At 32.1% G+C, this 22,977-nt stretch overlaps 4 protein-coding genes across 7 annotated transcripts; all 4 read left to right on the forward strand.

Moving 5' to 3' along the window:
• LOC101256321 (RING-H2 finger protein ATL33) lies at positions 1 to 375 on the forward strand. The gene has a single exon (XM_004246827.5). It carries the CDS (start codon positions 1 to 3, stop codon positions 373 to 375), a length of 375 nt encoding a protein of 124 aa, XP_004246875.3.
• Positions 376 to 4,268: 3,893 nt separating this feature from the next.
• Positions 4,269 to 9,211, forward strand: LOC101255423 (beta-glucuronosyltransferase GlcAT14C). The gene is made up of 4 exons (XM_004246383.3): positions 4,269 to 4,982; positions 7,099 to 7,174; positions 7,292 to 7,407; positions 8,645 to 9,211. The coding sequence occupies exons 1-4, from the start codon at positions 4,454 to 4,456 to the stop codon at positions 9,157 to 9,159; spliced, it is 1,236 nt and encodes a 411-aa protein (XP_004246431.1). The 5' UTR covers positions 4,269 to 4,453; the 3' UTR covers positions 9,160 to 9,211.
• Positions 9,212 to 10,245: 1,034 nt separating this feature from the next.
• LOC101254825 (transcription factor-like protein DPA) lies at positions 10,246 to 16,826 on the forward strand. Of its 4 annotated transcripts, none has more exons than XM_069289171.1 (10): positions 10,246 to 10,361; positions 11,416 to 11,562; positions 11,674 to 11,741; positions 11,857 to 11,900; positions 12,682 to 12,747; positions 12,830 to 12,970; positions 13,362 to 13,427; positions 13,555 to 13,653; positions 14,991 to 15,061; positions 16,351 to 16,826. In XM_069289171.1, the coding sequence occupies exons 2-10, from the start codon at positions 11,429 to 11,431 to the stop codon at positions 16,442 to 16,444; spliced, it is 783 nt and encodes a 260-aa protein (XP_069145272.1). In that variant the 5' UTR covers positions 10,246 to 10,361; positions 11,416 to 11,428; the 3' UTR covers positions 16,445 to 16,826. The 4 variants fall into 4 exon arrangements, with proteins under 4 accessions (XP_069145272.1, XP_019071358.1, XP_019071357.1 ...); XM_019215813.3 differs by having other exon boundaries at positions 10,253 to 10,361; positions 13,359 to 13,427; XM_019215812.3 differs by having other exon boundaries at positions 10,353 to 10,636; positions 13,359 to 13,427.
• Positions 16,827 to 20,144: 3,318 nt separating this feature from the next.
• On the forward strand, positions 20,145 to 22,454 carry LOC101255126 (dof zinc finger protein DOF2.4). The gene is made up of 3 exons (XM_004246382.5): positions 20,145 to 20,481; positions 20,674 to 20,972; positions 21,123 to 22,454. The coding sequence occupies exons 1-3, from the start codon at positions 20,431 to 20,433 to the stop codon at positions 21,967 to 21,969; spliced, it is 1,197 nt and encodes a 398-aa protein (XP_004246430.1). The 5' UTR covers positions 20,145 to 20,430; the 3' UTR covers positions 21,970 to 22,454.
• The last annotated feature ends 523 nt before the right edge of the window (positions 22,455 to 22,977 follow it).

A 22,977-nucleotide genomic window follows, 5' to 3' on the forward strand; every position in this document is an offset into this window, starting at 1 on the left:
ATGAAACACCCGGATAATGTTTTCCGGCGAAGCTCCGGCGAAACTTCCGGTGAGTCGACCACCGGAATTATTACACAACATACGGATATGTTATCGACTGTGAAGTATGAAAAAAGAACATCGCCGGAGAAGGAGGAAGATCCCGGCAATGAGTGTCCGGTGTGTTTGACGGCGTTTATTGACGGAGAAGAAGTTAGACAATTGATGACGTGTAAACATATTTTTCATTTTTCTTGTATTGATAAATGGCTTTGTTCTAAATCAAGTTGTCCGGTTTGCCGTGCTGCCGTTACCGTTAAACGGCCTAAACGGCCGGCGGTGAACTTCGACGACGATTTCCGGCAAGGTTTGCCGGATGCTGCTGCGTTAGTTTGATTGTTGTAATGCAATTTTTACATTTTGTTCGAGTTCAACTGAATTTATTACTTTTGACAATTATTATGTATATATTTATGTGAAGAATTAGATTATTTATGTATTTATTCTTAATTTAATGATTTAATCTGAATTTATTACTTTTGATAATTATTATGTATATATTTACATGAAGAATTAGATTATTTACGTATTTATTCTTAACTTAATGACTTAATATTGGATATTTATAAGTAAACACGTTAATTATCATAAAGTAAGTAGATACGTGTATTTTACGAGATGAATTTTATACGATTTGTCACGTAGTGCAAGTGTATTTCACACAATTTATCATATTTAACGTGTTTATTTATTTGTCTAATGTTATAATTATTTAAATGACCATTAGTGCACACTTAAATTGAAGAACATAAATATCAGTTAAAAGACATATTTATATATTATATCTTTTTAAAATTTATATTTTATATTTGAATTCAATTAACTTAATAAGTGAAATAATTGATTTTCATAGCATTAAAAGGAAGCACTCTTTAATGATTTTATATGAATTTTTAGAACTTAGACTTCTTATTAAAGAAAATAAATATATATTCCTAGAAATTTAAATTGTTCAACCAAATAATATATATTCCTACTTTTATGGAGAAAGTGAACTAATCACTTTAAACAAAAAATTTCACATGTAATAAGCTTCACACTAGTTTAATTTCAATTTATCGATATTACACTATACAAATTTTAATTAATAAGATAAATAAATTTTAAATACTAATTAAAGAAGGATAAGTAATTACTAGTAACATACTTTGTTGCAATTTGAGTTAATGCGTCAAATGATCAAAGTTTATCGACTTAACAAATCGATTATTTAGCTATTGGTCTAATAATCCGTGTATAGTAAAAAAAGTAAAAAAATAGTGAAATCGAAATAAATTAGTACTTGTGTAATTCTCAAATGAATAAAGTGGGGTATTCAATTAGTCCAAATAAATCATAGAGAAATAAAGGAAAAGGGTGTAAAAAATATTTCTAGTTTGATCGAAATTGACGTTACGATATCAAATTTAATGGAGGATCTTTTACTTTCTGCACAATTTAATAGTATATTTAAAGGTATATATGTGCTCATGTGAACACGTTACTATTTATATTTATATTGTTCAAGAATACGTTATTGAATAATGCAAAAATAAAATGTTTTTTCTAAAATTTAATATTATTACGATAATTTTAATTAAAATTCGAATATATTTTAATTTTTTTTTCCGAAAAATAAAAAATAATTTTTTAAAAAAGAGGTGAGGTCCATCACGGTGAAGTGACAATGTGCCAAATCCAAAATCATTTTGAAGTTTGCTTCTTTCCATAGTCCAACGAACTCCAAATTATTATTCCGTTCGTTTTATAATAAGTGATATTTTTAGTCTGAATATATTTCGTAAGAAAATTATTAAACTCCTAAAGAGTAAGTAAAATTCTACTAAGTTATTCTTAATCAATATTTTTAAAAAAAAAGAAAGCTCTTTAATCATTTTTTATTATATAAAATTATCTTTATTGAATCAAAATAATAATTAAAAAAAAACTAAACAACACAATTTATTATTGAAGGGACGGAGCAAACAAGAAACATTTCAAAAGTAATATTTTTCACGTTTGAATTATTTTGACAAATTTTTTTATAGGAAAACAAGTATTTTAAAAAATCACAAAAAATGACACTTCCCTAGTAAAAATATAGTAGAGGCGGACATGATATGATATGATACAATACGATATGATATTTGAACGAATGAATAACTCATATATGTGGTAAAAGTAAAAGTAGGAATGCACGTGATATGGTATGGTACGATACAGTACGGTACCGTATGATATTTGAAAGTTTTGATATTGAAATTACGAAATTCAAGTTTTAATTTATTATATCATTATCATATCAATTCAATTCAGTATATTGAAGTTTGGTTTTGGTATTCCATGGTACGGTATATCGTTAATCATAGTTAGTTCAACTTCTACTAATATATATTTGTATAATAGTTATGACTTCAACTATTAAAAAAAATGTTTCAATTGTATCATACTAATATATTACACATATATATTCAAAATAAAGTAAAAACAAGTCATTTTGTTCATCAGTTACATTTCAATTAAAATAGAGTATTCACATTTAAACTTTTAAACATTTAGTTAATACTAATCCTAGATTGCATATATGTGTGTATTATTCATGTAATTATATATTTCGATATAATATTTAATATTTCAATATTTTATTTTTAAATATAAAATATCTTACTAAATATTAAAAATTAACTATATATTATATACCATAACAAATATCATATATCATAATTATAATATTAAAATCTATAATATAATATAATAATTCAATATATATCATACCATGTTCGTCGAGATAAAAATAAAAAGTTAGGTGTGAAGTTGATTTAGAAAAGTCATTTGAGTTTGGTATGGTCTCTAAGCTGCTAAACTATCAAAGTTCATAAATACACAATTCTATATTTTAATTCATATCGTTTAATTATTTAATTTACCGCTTGTTTTTCACAAGCTTATGTGTTGCTTTATTTGTCTCATATTAATTGATTATTTTTTATTTTATATATTTTTTAAAATATTATATAAGTAAAAAATAATTTTACTAATTCATCAATTTAAAATATTTTGAAAATTGTACAAACAAATTTTATTAAAAATAATTAATTACAAAGGTTATAGATGAAAATTTTAATTAATGTTTTCTTGTTTTATTAAGACGGAGAAAAAATATGAGAACTATTTTTTTACTATAATAATTAATTAATATGAATCGAAGGAAGTATAATCTAATCATCGACTCATGTGTCCTTAAATTATGTGTACTGTTTCAACAATATCATTTTACATATTATTAATAGGATCACAAATATATTTACTCACTATATTTTTTATTGACGTTAACTCAATGTTAATAAAGTATAATAGAAAAAAATATATTGTCTTTTCTTGATTTATAAAAATAACAAGTAAAATAGGACATTAAATTAGAAAATATTTTATAAGTAAATAGAAACGAAGAGGAAATTAGAAAGCTTTAGTGAGAATTTGTTTTCCACCATCCGTTTTCTTAATAAGTTAGTTTACGAACAGTTAATAGTTGACAAGCATTATTAAATAGACAAAATATAAAATAATAAATTTACTAGAGTATATCAATTATTATTCGCGATAATTACGCAACAAAACAAATTTTATACTATTTAATTACTCATCATAGATATAATTTGCTATAATTACCACTCGCGATTAAAATTATACATTAATTACGTGGATTGACTTCAAATTTGTATAATTAGTCACTTTTGTATATATATAATTCGTCAGAATATATAAATACATATGTATAATATACAATTATTTAATCTATATACATATCCAATTCACCTCTCTCCCACTCTCTGTCCTCTCTCGCTCGCCTCTCCTAATATCGCTCGCCTCTCTCCTCCCTCTCCCAATATCGCTCGCCTCTCTCCTCCCTCTCCCAATATCGCTCGCCTCTCTCCTCCCTCTCCCGCTCTTGCTTGCTATATGTACAAATATATATATATCTATATATTTATATAATTATCTAACCGATATACATATACGATTCATATTTCTCCCACTCTTTTTCTCCTCTTTCTTTGTCTTGCTCGCCTCTCTCCTCCATATAATATCTAGCTACAAATTATAATTATCTAACTATAGTTATGAAGAGTAATTAAACTATTTTTAAATAACTATATGTAAAAAATTTCTTATTATTTTATGTCAAGTTAAAATTTAACAAGTAAATCCGAACAAAGATTTTTTCCTTTATTACTAATAAAAACCTGGAAGATATTGGTGACAGTCAACATGTCATTTCTTCCTCTTTGAGCAAAATCCCAGTCACTATCCAACCTCCATCTTTAACCTGCATTTTCCCCCTTCAAATTCTTCAAATCTAAGCTAAACACAAATCCCAAACAGTAAAACTAAATCAAGAACCCAAAAATTATCTTTTTTTTTTCACCAAGAATCAATGAAAAGAGCTCACATTAGATTCATTCACCATAAGAAATGGTCAACACCCATTGTTGTATTCACAATCTTTGTTGTTATACTCGTTCTTACACTAATTTTAACCAACCCCACTTCCTCATTTAAGCCTAAATCATCAACCCCACATTCAAAATCACTTCTTTATGATGAAATCTTGCCTGAGTTGCCTCGATTAGCTTACTTGATTTCGGGTACTAAAAACGATGGAGTAAAGATGAAAAGGCTGCTTCAGGCAGTGTATCATCCGAGGAATTATTATCTGTTGCATCTTGATTTGGAGAGTTTGGATAGTGAGAGATTGGAGTTGGCTAAGTATGTTAAGTCGGAATTTGTGTTTAGGGATTTTGGGAATGTTAAGGTTGTGGGAAGATCAGATCTGGTTACTTATAAAGGTCCTACTATGTTGGCTTCTATGTTGCATTCCATTGCTATTTTGTTGAAGCTGCCTAAGAGTTGGGATTGGTTTATTAATCTTAGTGCCTCTGATTATCCCCTTATGACTCAAGATGGTTAGTACTCTGATTCTTCCTGTTGTTACTTTGAAGGGATGTGATATGTTTGTAGTGTAAAAACTATATTTGGTGCAGATTCTTCTTTTCGAGGACATGGCGGTAGATAAGTGGTTATGATGGGTTAGTATGTAGTTGAACTTTGTCTAAGGTTAGTAGGTAGTTGAACTTTGTCTAAGGTTAGTAGGTAGTTGAACGTTGTCTCATTTCCTAGCGCAATGTAGGTAGTTGAACTTTGTCTAAGGTTAGCAGGTAGTTGAACGTTGTCTCATTTCCTAGCGCAATGTAGGTAGTTGAACTTTGTCTAAGGTTAGTAGGCAGTTGAACGTTGTCTCATTTCCTAGCGCGATAGGATTGGTGGTAGTTTGGTGTATTGTACCTTTTTCCTTGTTTATACCAGTAGACAGTAGTAGTAGCATTTTTCTCGTAGTTGCCTGTTTTAAGACTTTTGTTACTCCTTGTTATTTACTATTGTTCAATTATCATATTAGTTGGTTATTGTTATTGCTCCTCTTTTGGATGCTATATTTTCCGAATTACTTTCTATGTCCGATTTACTTATGTATTTTTCTTTTAGCTGATCTGATGTTTGTTACTTGAGCCGAGCCCGAGTGTCTTCTAAAAATAGCCTCTCTACCTCTGAGGTAGGGGTAAGGTCTTGCATACACTATGTCCGCGGACCCTGCTTATGGGACTACACTGTCTGTTTTTGTTGTTATTGGTTTGAAATGTGTAGATTTGTACTAAGTCTGCACTAATTGTCATGAAGGAGCAGTTAACGGACTAATACTTTGTACCTACTGACTGAAAATAGTGGATCTATACTAATGATGCTGATTTGATTCAAATGATGCTCCTCAGCAGGGCAGACTCACAAAATTTTAAATTGATTGGCTCACCCTACTTTGTTGTTAAGACTTGATAGGAAGTGTAGTTTCTATAAATGGATGTTAGGAGTAAGGGGAAGTTAAGTTGCTGGAAAATAGCTTGCTTAAGTTTGATTGAGTTCATACTCTATTCTCTTTGTTTTCTTTATAAGAATAATAATTGGAGGGTGTAACTTGTTTTAAAGTGCACTAACTGTTCTTGGCTAGAATTGTATATATTGTTGAAAGTGTTTGAAGTATGTACATTTATACTATGTCCTTATTGACATGACAGAGTAGTGGATGTAGTAATATCTGAGTTCGCCCTGACGAGTGCTGATAATGGATTTGATCAATGCTGTTCCTCAGCAGGACTCTCAAAATTTTAATTTTTTTTGCTCAGCCTAGTTATGTTCTTTGAAGTTGATATGAAGTTGCTAGGCTATACAGGGTGAATGCAGGACTAAGGAGAAATTAAGTGGCTGAAAAATAGCTCGCTTAAGTTTGATTGAATTGATACGCTATTTTAAGCTAGAAGTTGTTTATTGGTACATAGGAAATGAGTAATATTATTAGTTTAGTTAATTACTTGAATGTTTGCACTTCTTAATTGGAAGGTTTTGAAAGAATCTATATTACATGCTTATAAGTTTTCTTCAGTTGATTATTCCTAATATGTTACAGTTAGGAGAATATTGTCACCACACTGAAGTCTTTGAAAGAAATTTAGTTTATTTGCTAATACAGGTGAATATAACTTCTGCTAAAGCTTTGTAATTTTGAGGTCCATGTCCCAAGTATGGTGTATGTAAGGAACATTAGACAGTCGACAAGATTAAATGAGTTCAGTAGTTATTATAATTTATATGTGTATGTGCTCTGTAACCTTAGAACTATATTGTTTTTATCAAATAAATGCAAAAGCATCATGTTTAACTTCTACTTATATGGTGAAATGCTAAGTCTAATGATTTTCAATGAATTTAAGTCTGTTCTATTTCGCCTCGAGTATTTAGTGAAAACAAAAAACCACTAGCATTCTATCAGTTCTTAATCTTTTCATTCTATTTCTTTCCCAGGTTTATTATTGCTATCATTTTCCAGCTTCTTTAATAGTCTTAGCCAAAGATGATCACCGCTTATTGTTTTCTTTTGATATGGTCAATCTATTTAGCAATTTCCAGCTTTCAGTAATGGACATTTGTTACAATTATCTGTATGCAATCTAATCTCTTTTCTTTTTCTTTCAGATATACTCCACATTTTCTCATACTTGCCTAGGGACCTGAATTTTCTTGAGCACTCAAGTAATATTGGTTACAAAGAGTGAGCATACTATCACTTGACTATGGTTTCATAGGATCTCTCTCTTTTTGAGGCAAACAGATCTTGTCTTTGATGACTGCTGTAGAGTAACTTTCCGTTACCTATTCTGTTTTCTAGGTTTTCAAGGGTGAGACCTATTATAATAGACCCCGGTTTATATCATCTGAAGAAATCTGGTGTGTTCTGGGCTAAGGAGAAAAGATCTGTGCCTGCTTCTTTCAAGGTGTTCATGGGTACTGCTCGAAAATTTGCTTCCTTTTCTGGATACACACATATTATATGCATGCATAAGTGTGTTCTACATTATAGTGATTCATTTTTTTTACTCCACCGATAGATAATTGATTTGTTTTTTGGGAAGGTAACTGGGAATAAAATAGAGATCAGTAATCATTTATTCATAAGTTCTCTTAAGGTAGATAGCAGAATAAAAGGGTCCTAGCGATAAGTTTCTAATGAAGGATTGCAAGGGCAAATGAGAAAAAGGCAGAGCTCTTAGGGCATTCTGCAAGCAGAATAACATGCTTCCTACTGGTATCTAGTGTTAAATTAACAGATGTTGGACAATGATTACTTTGACGTAACTTGGATGACACACTTCTTCACCTTTTTACGGCAGTGAGGAGGGGGGAGTCAGGGTGTAGCAGCCTGAGTAAGTGGTCGTGGGACTAGAGTTTCATCATCTTATCTGAGTAGCCCTTTTAATTAGCCATTTTTCATCTTCTGTTGTGATCCCATTACTTGTTACCTTCTAATGCAAAACACATGTAGATGTCAGGATACACAAATTTGGACTCGGAAAGTAGATAGCTTTCAAGATGATTTTCCAACAGTTTTCTCATAAATGCTGTATATAATCAAACTAGGAGTGAGTTTGCTGGATCAGGAATCTGCTTTCCTCTTGATGATTTTGTATCAAAATGATATTCTTGATGCCTTTCAGATTCTAAGCAAAATAGTGTGGCAACAAAAACTTGTGTAACATAGATAGATGAGGTACGGCCATTCTTTTGATGATTAATTGACACTTTTTTATGCTTTCCAACAATAAACATATATATATATTAAGGAGCGTATTCTAAGGTAGAATTTTTGTTGAGTCCCATATCGGTGGGATGAGGAGAAATTGGTCTCTTGTCAGGGTCTTGAGCAATCCTCACCTTTTGAACTAGTTTTCAGGCTTGGGCTTGAGTTAGGTCTAAGGTCCATAGCATGGTACTCGAGCCAGACCCCAAGATGTCTAGTACTAGGCGTGAGGAGGTTTTGAGTCCCACATCGATGGGATTAGGAGAAATCGGTCTTTTTATATTGTCTTGGGCGGTCCTCACCTCTTGAATTGCTTTTGGGGTGCTAAAAGATACTACTACTACTCAAATAGTCATATAGCTCAATGCTAAAACTGTTAGCTCCTTTTTTTTCGTAAAAAATTGTTTCCCTAATAGTCATTTGCTGTTTTGTTTTCACTTCCAGGATCTGAATGGGTGATGCTCTCGAGGCCATTCCTTGAGTTCTGTATTTGGGGTTGGGACAATCTACCGCGCACTCTTCTGATGTACTACACAAATTTCTTGTATTCTCTTGAGGGCTACTTCCACACCATTGTCTGCAATCACAAAGACTACCAGAACACGACAGTGAACCACGACTTACATTACATCAAATGGGACAATCCCCCAAAGCAGTATCCTATCAATTTAACACTGAAGCACTTTGAGGACATGATCCAGAGCGGTGTCCCCTTTGCTCGTACTTTTGCTACTGATGATCCAGTTCTCGATAAAATTGACAAGGAAATCTTAAGAAGGTCTCATGGCGTGTTTTCGCCAGGGGCTTGGTGTGTCGGAACTTCTTCTTTAGGTAAAGATCCTTGTATAGTTTATGGCAGTGTAGATGTTGTCAAACCATCAACAGGCTCAAGAAGCCTAGAGAAACTTGTACTTAAGCTCCTTGATACTGAAAATTTCAGGTCAAGACAATGTAAATAAATTATACAAAACTCTTTTATTGCTCTTGAAAATATTTCTTCTCTTTTTCATACTCTTTTTGCCTCTTTGCTTTGTATAATTATTATTTGACATGATGAGAATCCTTTTGTTTGTTCTTTGGTTATAACAACATATATACCTAATGTGATCCATGACTGGTTTGCGGAGGGTGGTGTATACGTAAACTTGTAAAAGTTGAGAGATTGTTTTCGATAGACTGTTCAAGAGGTCCACCTAATGTTCGTATCAATTGACTCACAATTACTCCTTTGCCACAACTCACAAGTTAAAAATCTTAAAATTTATGTTACTATAAGAACTTATTCGATGGAATCTCATAAATAGGGTTTGAGGAGGGTGATTGTATGCAAAATGGCATTCCTAATGAACTGTTTGTGATCGACCTTCGGCGTATGTTTAGCATATCTAGAAAAAAACATATAATAATAAATAAGTCACACAGAAAATAATGAAGAAAATACAATAGCAATAACAATTAATATGATAATCAAAACGAATTAATTATAGTATGGAAAAAGAACAAATATATCCCGAACTATCATAAATAGTATGCATATACCCTCTATCATACTTTTGAGACATTGCCGCCCCCGTTGTTAAAAAACTAAAGCATATATTCCCTTTATACTAATAAACATACACGTATCACAATTTTATCCATCGACCCGATATTTATCAATATCAAATCGATAGATAATATTGCGCCATGTGTCCCTATTTAGTCTTCCGTTAGAGTGAAGGAAATATAAGCTATATTTTTTGGACGGCAGGGGCACCAATGTCCCAAAAATAATAACAGAGGGTATGTATATGCATACTATTTACGATAATTCAGGGACATATTTATCCTTTTTTCCCTTGTAGTAATTAGTATATGATAAGAAAAATTAGACAACACTCGAAATACCTGCTAACGTGTATACATAATTCCGTAGAGTATATGTGAATCTCCTCTTCACATATTCAAACCATCTCAGTACCGAACCGATCAACCGAGGGTCAAAACCGTAAAAGACAATAGAGAATGAAATAGCGGGAACACAAGCCTTTGACTTTTAAGGTCATGTTTGGTCAAATTGTCTGTTTTTTTTTCTTTTCTGGTACTAATAATAATTGTCTTTTTTTTTCGACCATTTCAGTGTTGTTACTGATTCTTGTCTTCAAGGACACTCAACTATCAGGTTCTTCACTTTTTTTCCCTTTTTTTTTATTTTTTTAGGATAAATTATTTTAGGGTTTATTTTTGTTGTTTGAGATTGAAATTCAATTGTGAAATTTGGTACTTTTATATCTCAATTGATTTGTTTTGTAAATTGTGTTAACCAAAAAAGGGGAAACTTTACTAAATTTCAATTGATTGTTGTTTAATTTGTAATTTCTGTAATAATGTCTGATTCTGTTACACAAATTGAGGTTGCATTTTGGATTTGTGGGTATTAATGTAGAATTTTATGAGGTTAGTAACTGTTTCATAAGTTTTTTTTTCAATCCTACTGTTTGATTAAATGGTAAAAAACACATTTTTTTGCGAGTTTCTTATCTAACTATCAGTTGTTTCCTTTTTTTTTTTCTATTTGAACTATACCTTAAAACTATTTAGGCCAATTACTAGTTTTTTTTTTACCTGTCACTGTCTAGTCAACTAGGTGTGTTTTAATACGTAGATGTGTATAGTTTTGGTAGAAAAAGGGAAAAACGGATAGTTGCGGTGTGAAACTCGTGGAAAAAAAAAGATAGTTCAGGTGTGTTTTTGACCATAGTAAGGTTAAACGTTTACGAGTTGAAAGTCTCGTATATGGTTCTTAGATGGGGGGGAGTTTTATGATTGGTTTGAAGAATGTCTCAAGATTCAAGCAATTGCGGATGATATTATAAGTAGTATATTCATGTTCCTCCCACGTCGTAATATATTTTTATTGTTTGTTAATAGTTATGCTTATTTGTTCTTTTAGTACAAGTAGCTATTTGAGTTTGCTATGAATCTTTACTATTGTCCAACCGTTGGTTGAGGCTTTTGCTTCGTATCTTCTTGCTTGCAATTGCAAAGAATTGTACTAACTGAGTTGTTCTGGTCGACCTACGAAAGCATCAGTTAAATTACTGTACTGCATCAATTCATAATGAGTTGGGGTTAATTATATTTTTATCCTTTGTATCCTCATGAAGGAGTACGAGAGGTTAAATTGGTGTACTAACTCCACGATGTCATGTTTTTTCTCCTTTTTTTGTCACAAGGAAATCTGCTTGTATGATGGATGGCGAAACCTCTGCAAGCACTATTCAAGGGATCAACCGGAGACGTTCTGAGGGCAAGAGTTCATTTCGAGCCACAGCAGATTATGATGACAAAACATTGCATGTTAATCAGCATAGACAGACTAGGTGATTTAATTAACTGATAAGTACTTTTCTTTCTCTTTTATTTTTCTGTATGGTTATGAAGACCTATAAATGGTTTCTAATTCCTATATATGTTTATGAAATTTTGTAAAGTGACACGGCAAAGCTGAAGAAAGGCTCAAAAATTGTCGGAGGAGGTCTAAGACAATACAGTATAATGGGTCGGTGATAATCTAAGGAATGCTTAATGTCCTATACATATGGCCTTTTGTGGGTAACTCCTTTTGTTCTGGATAACGATTTCAATTTTTTCATTTTTAACTTGTCAATTTGCAGTTTGTAAGAAGGTGGAAGATAAGGGACGAATCACATACAGTGAGGTAAGTTTGACCCTTGTTCTGCTAGACTGAATGACCTATACACTTGAAAAAGAGTCTTGCGAAGGTAGACCTAGTCTATACACTTGAAAAAGAGTCTTGCGAAGGTAGACCTAGTCTATACACTTGAAAAAGAGTCTTGCGAAGGTAGACCTAGTCTATACACTTGAAAAAGAGTCTTGCGAAGGTAGACCTAGTCTATACACTTGAAAAAGAGTCTCGCGAAGGTAGACCTAGCCTATACACTCGAAAAAGAGTCTCGCGAAGGTAGACCTAGCCTATACACTCGAAAAAGAGTCTCGCGAAGGTAGACCTAGTAGATATCTATCCTATACATCATAAGTATCAAACCTTCTCAGTCTTCGCAACATTTCTATCTTCATTTATTTTACTAAGAATTACCTCCTAGTATCTCTATTCTACTGCATATAAGAAACGATCTCTCCAACGCATAAATGGTTGTGCTATTTATGAGTAAATGACTGCTTGGATTTTTGAACTTCAATTTATTGCTCGCTCAATGAAATGTTGCAATATTGAACATTATTCGTCATGCTTAACAAAAAGCCTATATGAAAATTGCTTTTTTGGTAGAGATATGGTGGTGTTGAATCTTAAGCTAGAAGAAAAACATTGTACCACCATATATATTTTAGGCGCTTACACAATTCATCCTTGCTAATGTGAAAACTTACCTTTTCTCCTCTGTCTTGATTCTTGTTCGTCTTTCTGGATTTTCCTAGTATATGCATATGACATATAGATTATCATTCTTGATATATAGGTTGCAGACGAAATCATAGCCGAGTTAATGACAATGGAAAACAGTTCCTCTGTTCCCCTTAATGAGGTTAAGTAGAGATCTCAAGACGTTAATTATTTCTTTTCTCCGTCAACTATGATTTGAATAGAATGCTTTATAACCTTTCCAGTCAGATGAGAAGAATATACGCAGACGAGTATATGATTCGCTCAATGTCCTTATGGCCCTTGACGTTATCGAAAGAGATAGAAAGGAGATCCGCTGGAAAGGCCTTCCTAATTCAGATGCAAGGGACATGGAGGAAACTAAGGTTAGCAGGTAGCTTGAGATTTAAAAATTTATCATCATCTCTCACTATCTTTTGTATGTATGCATAAGGCTTAAGCTTTATGATCGTACGCTGATGGAAATCTTGGACTGTTTGAAAGCGGTTGCTTTAGTTGCTAAGGGTGAAACTGGAATTGTGAGATGCCTAAACTGCATTGATGAGCATAATGGCAGTCTAAAAGTATATATATATATATGTGTGTGTGTGTGTGTGTGTGTGTGTGTATATATAACTGATCCTAGTTGTATAAGAATGCTTAATTCCTTGGCCTCATTGAGAAGCGGGCCTGCATTACAACTGATTCCCACATTTCTGTATAGACTCACCGTGTCTTTCGATGATATTATATAAAAAATCTGTATTTTTCCAGAAGGGGCATGCAGAGTTATTGGCGAAGATTGGGAAGAAAGCTGCATATCTGAAAGACTTGGAAGAGCAAGTATGTTCATTGTCTACTCCTTTCGTACCAAATGTCATAAGCTCTTCAAATAAACATCGAAAAAACACTACATTCACCTAACTGAATTGTGGCAATGATCTTTAACTTTCTGCACATATTGGGAAAGCTTGCAAGTCTGCAAAATCTTAAGCTGCGGAATGAACAGTCGTGTAAATCTACAAATGGCCCTTCACAAGGATTCTCTTTGCCATTTATACTTGTTCAGGTATAAGGCTTTAATTTTTCCTCTGAAATTACTGCATCTAGTTATTTTACATGGTAGACACTTCGATTATGCAATGATTAAAGTTAATGGTACTTAATTATATCTTTCACGTTCTAATTTACTACTTGTGTTATTGATAGTGTAAGATAAAGTCCTTTTTTTTGTCAAACGGCGTAGGTTTATAATCAATTTTGACTCGTATCTTTTAATTTACTTTTTTATATTAGTAATGTTGTGCGTTAAATTCCCTTTAAGTCTTTGACAAACATTTTAGATTTGCAAGCAATTTTATAATGTTCAGTTTGATTGGTTTTTGTTTTTCTTACTGTTCATGAGAATGATTTTATTCCCTATCTTTCAAATGATGTGTTATTATGTCCAACTCGTTGGCTGAGACACAAAGCTCACATAGAGATATGAAACAAATAATATTCTTATTAACTTCCAAAACACCTTCACAAAGTATGGGGATAAGGCTACACATACATCACCCTTCCCGGATCCCACTCGTGGAATTAGACTGGGTATGTTGTTATAGTTACTTCCCAAATAATTTTGCATAAAATGCATGTTGGTGTGGAATTTGTTACGAGCACGTAGAGATATCACCGAAAGCATGAGTTAGAGGCCTAATTGGTGAGTGTTTGGAGTTGGAACCACCATTCGAACTTAGGATTTCCAAGACTGGAAGCACCCTACTTGTTTGACACATCACTTGCAGTTCACTCAGCTAGTTGTTTACTCCCTTCGTCTTAATTTATATGACACTGTTTGACAAAGCACAAAGTTTGAAAAAGAAAGGAAGACTTCTGAATTTTGAAATTTGTGGTCTAAATCAATCCCGTAGGCATTGTGTGGCAATAAATCATTTCAGTAAGGGTAAAAAAGGAATTAAGGTTAAGTTATATCTAATTATAGAAAAGTAATATTCTTTTCTGGACAAACTAAAAAGGAACGCGACTATATTCATGGACTTTGATATAGGCATGGGGGGTATGTATCAACTATCAGGTACGGGGCTTGTAAGTATCATTATGTACATTTCCAGTGTGTAGCAACAAGCTGTTTTAGTATAACTTTTACGGTTCTGTACAAAATACTCACACCACCTCATACTAATTTAACACGGTTACCTCAAGACAAATGGATAATCCATGTTCACCGTAATTATTGGAAATATATGCGACTTTCTGTAAACTACTCTACTCTTGAACTTCTGAGAAGTCTATGACTACATGCCTATAATTTGCAGAGTTTCCTGTTTAACTTACCAAAGAATTTAGATACGGATAGTGACCTTTCTGACTTGTCTCTTATTTGCCAAAATACTGATATAGACTGCTCCCCATGCTACGGTTGAAGTTGAGATCTCGGAGGATATGCAGTTGGTCCACTTTGACTTCAACAGGTACGTGAACATATTCAAACGCCAACTGATACTATATCGTTTGGCATGTGATTAAAATTTTGTGTACAGTAAGAATTCGTTGTCATCCTCATAGGACCGATAATAGATTCTCCCCACAAAAGAAAGCAGCTATTTATCATGCAGCCTGTTTTTTGCATTGTTGTACTAATTGGATTAGAGTTGCAGAAAGACGATTGATATCAGAAGACTAAGATACTTCGTAGGTCGCATAGGCAGATCTCCTGGGAGGGGTGGTGGACGGTAGTGAATCTTCACCTTCAACTTTAGTTTGAACTTTTCAATAGTGAAAAAAAAGGGCAGCCTGGTGCATAAAGCATCCTGCGTTAGCAAGGTTTAGTGAAGGGTCGTACCCAAATGGATGTAATGTAGACAACCTATCCTAGTGCAAGCATTAGTGACTACTTTTACGACTCAAACCCGTGACCTATAGGTCACATGGAGACAGCTTTTTACCGTTGCTCCAAGGCTTCCCATCAGATTTCAACTTTTCAATATTTAGTCGATCCCTGCTGGCTGTGGAGGTCTATATTGGAACTCCAAAGCCTTCTGTCACTTGGAAACCTATTAATTATCGTGTCCATGATCTTTGACGTTAAATGTAAATAGCAAGTTGGAATTTCAAGAACCTACCAAAGGAGGAGTTCAAATCTGGAGAAAGATGATAATGAGAGGAGAAAGGGGATGAATCACATATGTTTCTCTGACTCTTCAAAATTGTCAACGAGTGCGTCTCGGAATCTCCAAAACTAGTGTATTTATGGAGAATCCGACACGGACGTTGCATCAAAAGTGAAGAGTTCGAGCAACTTAGTGAATATGCAAGATACCATCTATCCTCTTCCGTCCCGATTTAGGTATCCTTTGAACTCGATTAACAATGTAAGAGTCATATTTTATGATTTTAGATGAAAGTGGATCCAAAAATGAAGGTAATGTTGCCTTCTTTTTGAAGAATTTAAGCATTATTTAGGAACTATTAGAAGCATGAAATGTATGGAGAAGTGTTAATAGAGAGAGAATTACAGGACAATCCAAGACGAAAATAATGCCATTACATTCTTTTTCCTCAAGTCAAATCTTAGTTTCCCGACCATAAGTGGTTAGGATTTGCATATCATTGTCGTCATCATCATCATCATCGTGAAGAATAAAAGAATTTCTGTTCAATATTTCTGCATTATCTGTCGTAGAAATCCAGATTCAGTTTACTAGCATTTTCTTTTTCGTGTTCTTTCTAAACATGACTTCTCTTGTTGATACTTTGGCAGCGTTCCTTTCTCTTTGCACGATGATGCTTATGTACTAAAACTGATGCGCAACTATGAGCTCTTGGAGAGTGAAAGTGTATCTCGAACATCCTAAACACACTCATCGTGTAGCTACTCCTGATGTCGCTTCAGGAGGCAGCTGATCGAACTCTGGAACTGAAACATCTCGAATGATACTTTGTCAATCTACGTAGTTTCTCCAGAACTCGTCACGGAGTATTTGTACCTAACAGGATACATTAGTCATACATGGCATTAGCACAACTTATGTAGAAGTTAAAGAGCTGGTATTCATCTTTGTTGTATTTTTGCAATCTAAATAGGCTGACACCATGCCTTTTTAGTTTTCTGGAAAATGATGGTATAAGAATTTGGTGTATAGAAATGTTCTTATTGTATCATCTTATGTTTTCTTTTGGGCACATCGATTCGACTGCTGCTTAAATTTGTCAGTAAATTTTATTTAGACACTTCAATTATGACTTGTTCCAGTTGATTACCTAAATACATTATAAGTGTTCTTATGCTCAAATTTATCATTGGTCTTTAGCGGCAATTAATTCGCTAAATATGTATTTCCTCTGTCCCATTTATATGTCAAATTTTTACTTTGCACTTGCATTAAGAAATGATGCAACTTTATCTTTCTACACTTATTTTTTTTTTAAACTCAAGTTTTCAATCAATGAATATGAATTAATTTATTTTGATTAATATTTTTTTTTGAAACTCAAGTTTTCAATCAATGAATATGAATTAATTTATTTTGATTAATTAATTTAACCAATGAACATGAACAATTTACTTAGCTTTTCTAAGTTGATCAAATGTATATTTTCAACGCTAATAACTCAGAAGGATAAAAAAAAAGAAGGAAGAATATGGTAATTTATGTATTGATTTTATGAAATGACAAGTATTATGAATCAACTATTTATAAAAAAAAATTCACATATAAAGTGGGACGGAAGGAATACTTTTTAAGGCAATTAACACTTTCTTACATGTTTCTAAAGTCTGTTGCGACGTTAAATCTAATGATAATTAACTAATAACTAATATATGCAGACATTTTAGTTCTCTTTATCAGTATGCATATTTATTGCTGCTAAATGTTATTTTCATTATCGTAAATAAATTGATTTAGAATTTGTGTCTCAAAATACAAAATTCATAAGACAAGAACTGAATTTTTTTTCTTAAAAGAAGTTTCTGAATTAATAGTGTTTTTTTTGTTTACCACACTGCTAAGTTGCTTAGCCCAAGAGACCTTTGAAAATTATAAAAATGTGTTGTAACAATTAACTATCACAATATGTCTGATTCTTTTTCACTTTTTTAGAATGTGAAAGTGGGCTCCTTCTCTCTATTAATATTCATTTTTTATTATCCAATATTGGTAGGTAAAGCCTACAATATTAATTATATATTAATTAAAATATACTACCATGCACAACAGTATGGGGTGGGGGGGTGGGGGTAGAAGAAAGCACATTTGAGAATGTTTGTCTATAATAAGGACCTTTTCTTTAATTAATTAATTCTTAATTTGGCTTTATTACTTTTATTAGTATTATATTTTATATATCTTAAAAACATACACTATGTTACTCATCTTATGTAATATAGTCTATGCATGTAAATGGTACATTCATTAGTGCTTTATAGATTACTGATTCGAGCCGTGAAAATATTTCAAACACTCTTTGATTTTATTTTAACGACACAATTCATGTTATAAATAAAGACTAATGAATTATATTTACATATATATTATGTTGTTGAGTTTCCTCGATAAAATTTCGTTAGAATAATGCTAACTTTGTCTCTATCCTAAACCCTACTTTTTCAAAGAGCACTTTGTGTAATATATTTGATGCCCTTAATTTGGATTAGAATTAAATTAGTCAATTGACTAATACAGTAAGGTTATATAGCATTAATATTATAAGTACCTATTTAGCTAGTTGTTAAGTCTGATTACAAATTCATGCAAAAAAAATACATTGTTGTATTAATATCATGAATATAAGTTTAATAAAAAAATTAGAAAATTAAAAAGTGCATCTTATTTAACAATAAATTAAATTATAAAGTGTTAGGGACACATTTTACTCTAAATCTCTCTACATATATAATCTTGTTCCAGACATGTATCCCATAATAACACTACTTTACCCTGCATGCAAACATGATAGATTTGACAGTTATAAATTTAACTTAATATATATAATAATTTTAGTTTTAAATTTTATATTTATATTAATTTTTTTAATTTAATATATATAAATAATTCATCCAAATCTCTTGTAAGCCAAAAAAAAAAAATTGTCTCAATACACACAAACTTAAAAATTCCAAGCTCTCTCCACTCTTCCTTTATCCCCTCTATGTCTTAAAAACTAAGAGTTCAACATAATACAATAATTTTAATTCAAACTCTAAAACTATATTATAATTTTTATTTTATATGTGAATAATTCATCCAAATATTTCGTAAGCAAAAATAGAAATCCACCCCCTCCTCCCTATATATATAACAAAGTTGTCTTTGTATAAATTACGATTACTGTGAAAAATAATTACTCATATTTGTTGTATACATTGAAATTTTGTGGGACTCTACATGATGTGTTCATTTATAACGATAGGGAACAAAATCATTCTCTAAACCCTAAACCCTAGTTCACGTCTATATAAAGGGTACTAAATTTCCTTAAAAGGCATCTCGAAAATTTCATAAAGAGATTAAGATCTCCAACACTCCGCAAATTGATTGATTATTCATATAGAGAGGTCAAATCTGAATCATCCTAGTTCGAGAAATACGCCACTAACGGCCCTGGGATCATGGATAAATCTTAGGGGAGTAGAATTAAGAGATCAACAGAACTGTACATGTTTCTACAGATTTTATTTGTGTGGTTTATTTATTTTCTATAAGTTTAAAATTTGTTGCAAACAAATTGACACGCTCAGTGGGACCAAATCTGTCCTTCATCTCTTCTCTCTTAAATCAAATCTGAAAATCTGAAATTGCAAAGGTGGAAGAATGATTACGTACTTCAAGCTCCGTCTTTGAGTTTCATCAAGTCTACACTCCGACAAGGGTACATTTGTACACATTAAAATTTTGTGGGACTCTACAAGATGCGTTCAATTCGAGTTGGGACTCTTCAAATTGTGTTCAACTCGAGTTGGGATTCTTGGAGGCTACTCAACCCTAAAATCTAGTTCACGCCTATATAAAGGGTACTAAATTCCCTTAAAAGGCATCTCGAAAATTTCACAAAGATATCAAGATGTCGAATACTCCGCAAATTGATGGATTATTCATATAGAGAGGTCAAATCTAAATCATCCTAGTTTGAGAAATACGCCACTAACAACCCTCGAATCATAGATAAATCTTAGGAGAGTAGAATTAAAAGATCAACAAAACTGTACCCACTATCTTGATGAATAAAATCATGTTTCTTCAAATTTTATTTGTGTAAGTTATTTATTTTTCATATATTTAAAAAATTTGTTGCAAACACTTGTATTAAAATAGCCAATCTACACGACACCTCTTGAAATAATAAAACCCTAATTTCCTGAACTCTGTTTATATAAAATATATTTCGTGTATCAGACTGCCTTACAAACCAAAGTAGGGGTGGGGTTAATTAATTTAATTTAATAAGAAGCTTAAAGGTTAAGAAAGTAAAGATATTACTAGTAGTACTACTACCACCCCCTCTCTCGAACTACTAAAAAGTAATAAAAATTACAAAAAATGGGACATATAATAGTAAGAACAAACTATAGGTCCCAAAATTAATTTTTTTTTAACTTAGTTATAATGTCTAGTAGTATATATATGCTACTACCATAAAGCCTTTCACTTTATTTTGAGCTCCATTATTATTCTCATCAAAATATTCCTCTCTAACTTTCCTTTTTATCTTTCTTCCTTTCCCTTTGCCAAAATTGAATACTACTACATCTTCAAATTTTTTTATTTTTTTTTATGTGATTCTCCACTAACAAAAAACTTTATAAAAGAGAATTTTTATAGATCATATTCAAGAATTTGCTATGAATTTTTCTTCAATTCCAGCTTATCTTGATCCAGCCAACTGGCAACAAGTATGTTTTTAATTTTATTATTATTATTATTATGCTTTTATCAATTGTTTCTTTGGCAAAAAAGCATTAAAGATAATATTCCTCACTTTTTTTTCTTAATTATTTTTAAAAATTCTTCCTTTTTTTTTACTCATCTTTAAATTTCTTTGCATATACTTAGATATATAATTATACTTTTTTTTTTGTTTTCAGCAAAGTGGAAGTACTATTCAAAATCATCATCATCATCAACAACAACAACTTACATCTGCACCACCGCCGCCAGTACTACCACCTGGTCCTCCAGTAGTAGCACCACTGCAACCTCATGGCGGCGGTGGTGCAGGTTCTATTAGACCAGGCTCGATGGCTGATCGAGCCCGGATGGCTAATATAACTATGCCTGAAACAGCCTTAAAATGCCCTAGATGTGATTCAACAAACACTAAGTTTTGTTACTTCAACAACTATAGTCTCTCACAGCCTAGACACTTTTGCAAGGCTTGTAAAAGGTAAATAATAATATGACAAATATTTATTATGTAAGGAAAAATACATGTATTAGCTAGACGAGCTAAAATAATATTATTTTATTAGTTTTTATGAGAAAATGATTGATTGAGAGCATTTCTCTTTAATATTTTCTAAAATATTTCTAACAGGTACTGGACTAGAGGTGGCGCTTTGAGAAGTGTACCCGTGGGTGGGGGATGCAGGAGGAACAAAAGAAGCAATAACAACAACAAGAACAGTACCAACAACAACAACAACAATAATAGTTCTAAATCTCCGGCTTCTAGTACTAGTACTGATGGTCGTCAAGGTACTAACAACTCGGGTTCTTCAACTACAATTTCATCTCATAGTAACAGTTTTTCGGGTCCAACATCAGCAGCTAGTTTGTTAGGGCTTATGTCCCCTCAAATTCCGCCTCTTCGTTTCATGTCTCCTTTAGGTCAATTTAGTTCTGATCATCATCACCACCACCATTTTACTCCGAGTAACCATATGAACTTGAATTTCTCTACAAGTTCATGTGGTAACATATTAGGTGGGACTACTGAAGGTATGATGGTTAGTAACAACAACTTGCTTGGTACTGGTACTGGTGCTGGTGTTGGGGGTCATGTTGCTTCGCTTTTATCAAGTGGAAACCTTGAACATTGGAGGATGCAACAACAATTCCCTAATTTCTTAGGTGGATTTGATCCATCTAATTCGCCTTCTTCTTACCCCTTTCAAGGGGGTGTGCACGAAGCAGTACAATACCTTGGTGGTGAGAGTACGAGTCAAATTAGTAGGCCTAAAATCTCAACCTCAATGCTAAATCAAATGGCCTCCGTGAAGATGGAAGACAACAACAACAACAATAGTAATCAAGATCAATCAGCTTTATCAAGACAATTATTAGGGATTCAAGGAAATAATGAAAATTGGAATACTAGTGCTAGTGCTTGGAGTGATCTTTCAGCTAGTTTTAGCTCTTCTTCCACTAGTAATGCCTTATAATTATTGAAATTCGAGCCAAATCTTATACTATCTTCTTTTATCGCTCAACGGTCATTCAGAGGTCTTAGCTGGTAATCTGATTGTCTCACTAGTCGATATGTTTTATCATCAAAAGCTTCTAGTGAAGATTGAATTAACACGAAAAATCGGAACAAAAGAATGTCAATCAATCATCTCAAAACCCTAGATTTGGTAGTTCTTCTTCTTTCTTTTTTTTCAAGTGTTTTATTTAAATTTATTTGTAGTTTGTTTATGGTAATTTATTAGAACATGTTTGGAGTGTACTTTTTTTTTTTGTAGCTTTTGTGTAGACATGAAGGTCTAATTTTCAATATTGTAATTTGATTCTAGGTGTTGTTGGGCTGTAAAGATGATCATATGGCTAACATTTCTAATGGTATATCATCTTCATGTTTGAAATTTTATGAAGTTTTTTTGTATTTTCAATATTATGTGTATATTTCATATGGTGTTATATGGTTTAATTTCTTCCTAATTCTCACATTACTACAACATTTACTTCTTGCATTTATTATTGCTTGGTGTAATCCAAGTTAATTCATCCAAATTATAAATCTATTGATGAGATTTTATTAGATATTGATAAATGCTTATAATTATCTAGATATTAACATTACAACAAATAAGATATATTTAGTGGCTATATATTTTTCTTTTAGTGGAATAATTAATTATATCATTATCGCTAAATAATTAAAATAGTTTTTTTTATGTTTTAGCTGTGAGAAATGAATTAATGATCCATGATCTGAAGCAATGTTGTTTAAATAATTATATTACATAATTAAAAAAATCTCACTTGGTAATTAAATTTGGATGTTTAATTAATTACCTGCCTTGTTTTTCGGGATTATTAATTCCACTAATTACGGGAAGCTATATATAATTATTTTTTACATGTTAATCAGTGTACGTTAAATATCTTTGTTGTGGTTGTGTTTGTCTTTGAAAGTTTAATGACTATTACGAAGATATGTATATTGATAT

The sequence above is a fragment of the Solanum lycopersicum genome, chromosome 9 (genome assembly GCF_036512215.1).
Source record: "Solanum lycopersicum chromosome 9, SLM_r2.1".
NCBI lineage: Eukaryota > Viridiplantae > Streptophyta > Magnoliopsida > Solanales > Solanaceae > Solanum > Solanum lycopersicum.